Source organism: Dipteris shenzhenensis, chromosome 2 (assembly GCF_047967505.1).
Source record: "Dipteris shenzhenensis isolate YYH24624 ecotype China chromosome 2, Dip_SZ_1.0, whole genome shotgun sequence".
Classification (NCBI taxonomy): Eukaryota; Viridiplantae; Streptophyta; class Polypodiopsida; order Gleicheniales; family Dipteridaceae; genus Dipteris; species Dipteris shenzhenensis.
Genome location: NC_141597.1, coordinates 21,562,574 through 21,565,875, shown reverse-complemented (window position 1 = coordinate 21,565,875; position 3,302 = coordinate 21,562,574). Strand labels below are relative to the sequence as shown.

General features: G+C 43.1%; 1 protein-coding gene across 1 annotated transcript; it reads left to right on the top strand.

The window, feature by feature from the left end:
• Positions 1-1,945: 1,945 nt before the first annotated feature.
• LOC147904478 (uncharacterized) lies at positions 1,946-2,706 on the top strand. The gene has a single exon (XM_087386766.1). It carries the CDS (start codon positions 1,995-1,997, stop codon positions 2,391-2,393), a length of 399 nt encoding a protein of 132 aa, XP_087242892.1. The 5' UTR covers positions 1,946-1,994; the 3' UTR covers positions 2,394-2,706.
• Positions 2,707-3,302: the final 596 nt, after the last annotated feature.

Genomic DNA, 3,302 nt, shown 5'->3' with positions numbered 1-3,302 from the left:
GAATGATGTCTCCACCATCATCTTTCAAGAAGCGCTTTCGGACCAAGTTCATGGCGGCAGAGCAAAAGGAGCAGATGCTGGTGTTTGCTAAGAAGCTGGGGTGGAGGATTCAAAAACACGACGATGTAGCAATGCAATAGTTCTACATGGAAGAGGCATGTTCTCAAGGTGTTGATGCGCACAATAACACACTGGGCAAGAAGCCACCATCTCTGTGAAGAAAACACAAGAGCAATCCTAGAAACATTGCTCCCAAGCTCTTCTTCAAGCGTCTTGATCTTTCCAGTCAATTCATCATTAGCAACCCAAGAGGATGCAACTGGCTTGACAAGAGTGTCATTTAGTTGCATTAAATTGGCAATCTTCTCCTTCGGGGACAACCGCCATTTCCTATTTTTTACTCACCAATCCCACGGCATTTCTTGTGAGCCACTAATATTTTATCAAGCTCAGATCTTCTATTTCACTCACAGTTGCATGGGCACGTAGCTTCATGGAGTTGATAGCTTGGCACGTGAAGGTTGCATTGGACTTTAGGATCGGGAGAGAAGATGAATGGTTATCGAATAATAGCTATGCTTGGAATAAATGTTTGTGTCTTTTGCACTATTTGTGCTTAATCTCATTCCCCAAACAAAGGCGTTCCTGAAGGAAGTGGTGCTACAGAGCGTGGAGAAATCGACGGAGGTGCTACATTCATGCGAGGGGATCCATTCTTGCTTTAACAACATTATCGATGCTATTGGATTGCCTTTCGCTCACCGACGGGTGAGTAGCTTGTCGGCTACAAAGACATCCTGTAATTGAAGTCGCATGACGATTCACTTGATTATCGCAGTGAGCGATCGGAGAATTTGCAAATATATCTCAAAGACCGTCGTTGGAATGATGAGGGCTTTATGGCCAATATGCAAAAATATGATTATGATAATATGTCAATATCCACGCCGCCTCCCCGCCCAAACTATGTGTGGTTATAGTAATTGTATATTATATATATTCTCATACACATATTTTCAATACACATATTTTCAATTGCTCATCCATTCAAAATTGCTCATCTTCAATCTGAATTCTTACAACATTCCTCTCTTTTGATGCATGTTCTCAATGCGGGGGAGCAAGGAAAGCCAAGCTGGACACAAGATCAAAAAATATCGACACCTCTATTTATGATTGTGGTCCATGCAACAATATTGTATAGATTGCAATGAGGATTAGTTATTAGCTCTTGTGAGCATCACCTTATTCATGTATTTGTTGACATTGCCAAGTCAATAATAAATCACCATCCCTGACATTTATAGGGAGGATCGAGTCCTAACGGACCCTATGCAGTGTCTCATGTCCACAATTTTTACTCATTCGTTTTTTTCCTTTGAAAATTTGATAAAATGCTAGGATTTAGGTTCAATTTCGAGTTAATAGTCATGTGCTCCTACGAAAAGCCTGCCTACCGCACCCTAGTTGCTATGACATTGCAATGACACGCATAGTCGGTGGCGGTGCAGGCGGCATGGAAAGTTGCTAGCGACACACAGGGGGGGCATGATTTCCCTAGGTGCTATCAAAGGCGTGGAGTCAGCGAGCTCTGTAGCGCCAGAAGCACGCGCACCTAGGTGGTGGCTATATAGACAGCTCTCACCAAATGAGAGCTGGTTTGGGCTCGAGTGTGAATATCGATTCCTGGAGGCATGTGCTCGGCAATATGGCTTTTACAACGCCACATGTATAAAGAACAATGCACAGAATTACTCTAGGGTTTACGCAGAGCCCCTGTGTTTGCCTTAATTCTCTCGTCTCGACTATTGTCGATCTGAAGATTTCGACGCCCTTGGATTTCTGCAACTGATCTTTTCCATCAAATCGGTGCTTGGATCCATCGGATCGGCAATCGTTGCATTTTTTCCAGCTCACGTTTTGCCCTTTCTTCGATCCAGATCCCAGGTACTGAACAATCTTGTTTCCACATCTTGCGTTTTGCTCTTTGGAATATGGCACTAGAATGGGCCGTCTTGGCTTATGCCGTCGGAGCGGAAGCTATTATTCTGTTGCTCGTGACACTGCCTGGTTTGGAACGCCTTCGCAAGGGGATCATCGTTGTTTCGAGGAACAGTTTGCAACCTCTACTGGCGTTGATCCCCTTTTGTCTCTTTCTTCTCCTTGACATATACTGGAAGTATGACCACATGCCAAAATGTGAAGGACCGACTTGCACCGTGGCTGAGCAGACGAGACATGCCAAATCCATTATGAAAAGCCAGCGCAACGCCATTCTAGTGCTCGCAGCTCTTCTCCTTTATTGGCTTCTTTACTGCGCCACCCATATGTTGGTCCAGATCGAAAGGCTTAATCAGCAAGTGAAGCAATTGAAGCAACGTAACTCCCAATGAAAAGCATTGGCCGAGTATTCGATGTATTCTGTGCTCTGCTGGCCGTGTTTTGGATCTCAGAGCCCTAACACTTCTTTTTACTCCTTGGATATCTATGCTTGATTTCTATCAAATGAAGAGAGAAAACTATGAAATGTTTTTTTACTGTGCGTCTCCTTTACTGTTGTGAGTTCCTTCTGATTTCAGGTGGCCTTACCAGTTATGTAATGCGGCTCATGACTCAGCGTTTGTACTTTGTCAAACTTACTTTGTAAAGCTCTTATATAATAAGCAGACATGCTGTTTAATTGACGAGAGAATACGTCAAGCAGTTTCTGAATGTCAAGCGTGGGTATGTGATATAAGGGATACTTATACAGACTGCTTCACAGTGTCCTGACCTCACAATTGATTTTATGAATCAGGGGGGTTCGGTTTCCAGCTGCTTGTCAAACTCAACGATATTGCTAATACCCTTTGTCAGACAATGCCAAAATGACATTCCAGCCAAGCTGTACATTTCCATGAGCGCTTTTATGAATTGAAGTGTATAATTTAATTGTACTCTGAATGCCTTTCTAGCTGTCGTTGGACTGCATGAAAAGGCTTATAGTGAATGTTGCTTCGGTTGCCTTCTGAGGTTTCATTGAGATAAAAATCGTAGATGGTAACGTTGGGAATGTTGCATGGATCGAAAACTTGAGAAGGAATTTGAAGGAGTGACTCGTTTCCGCGTCATCATGCAGTGTTTGTGTTCTTTGAATATTATAGAATGTCAAAATGCAGTGCTCTGCCATAGCTTTTTCTAACGATCTAAATGGGTCTGAGGAGTCACTGAATGATGCTTAGCTGCAATCAAATATGGCTGAAAACTCCAAGAGTTTAGTGCAACTCATGCTCCTTAAATGGCTCAAGGCCAAATACTATGCA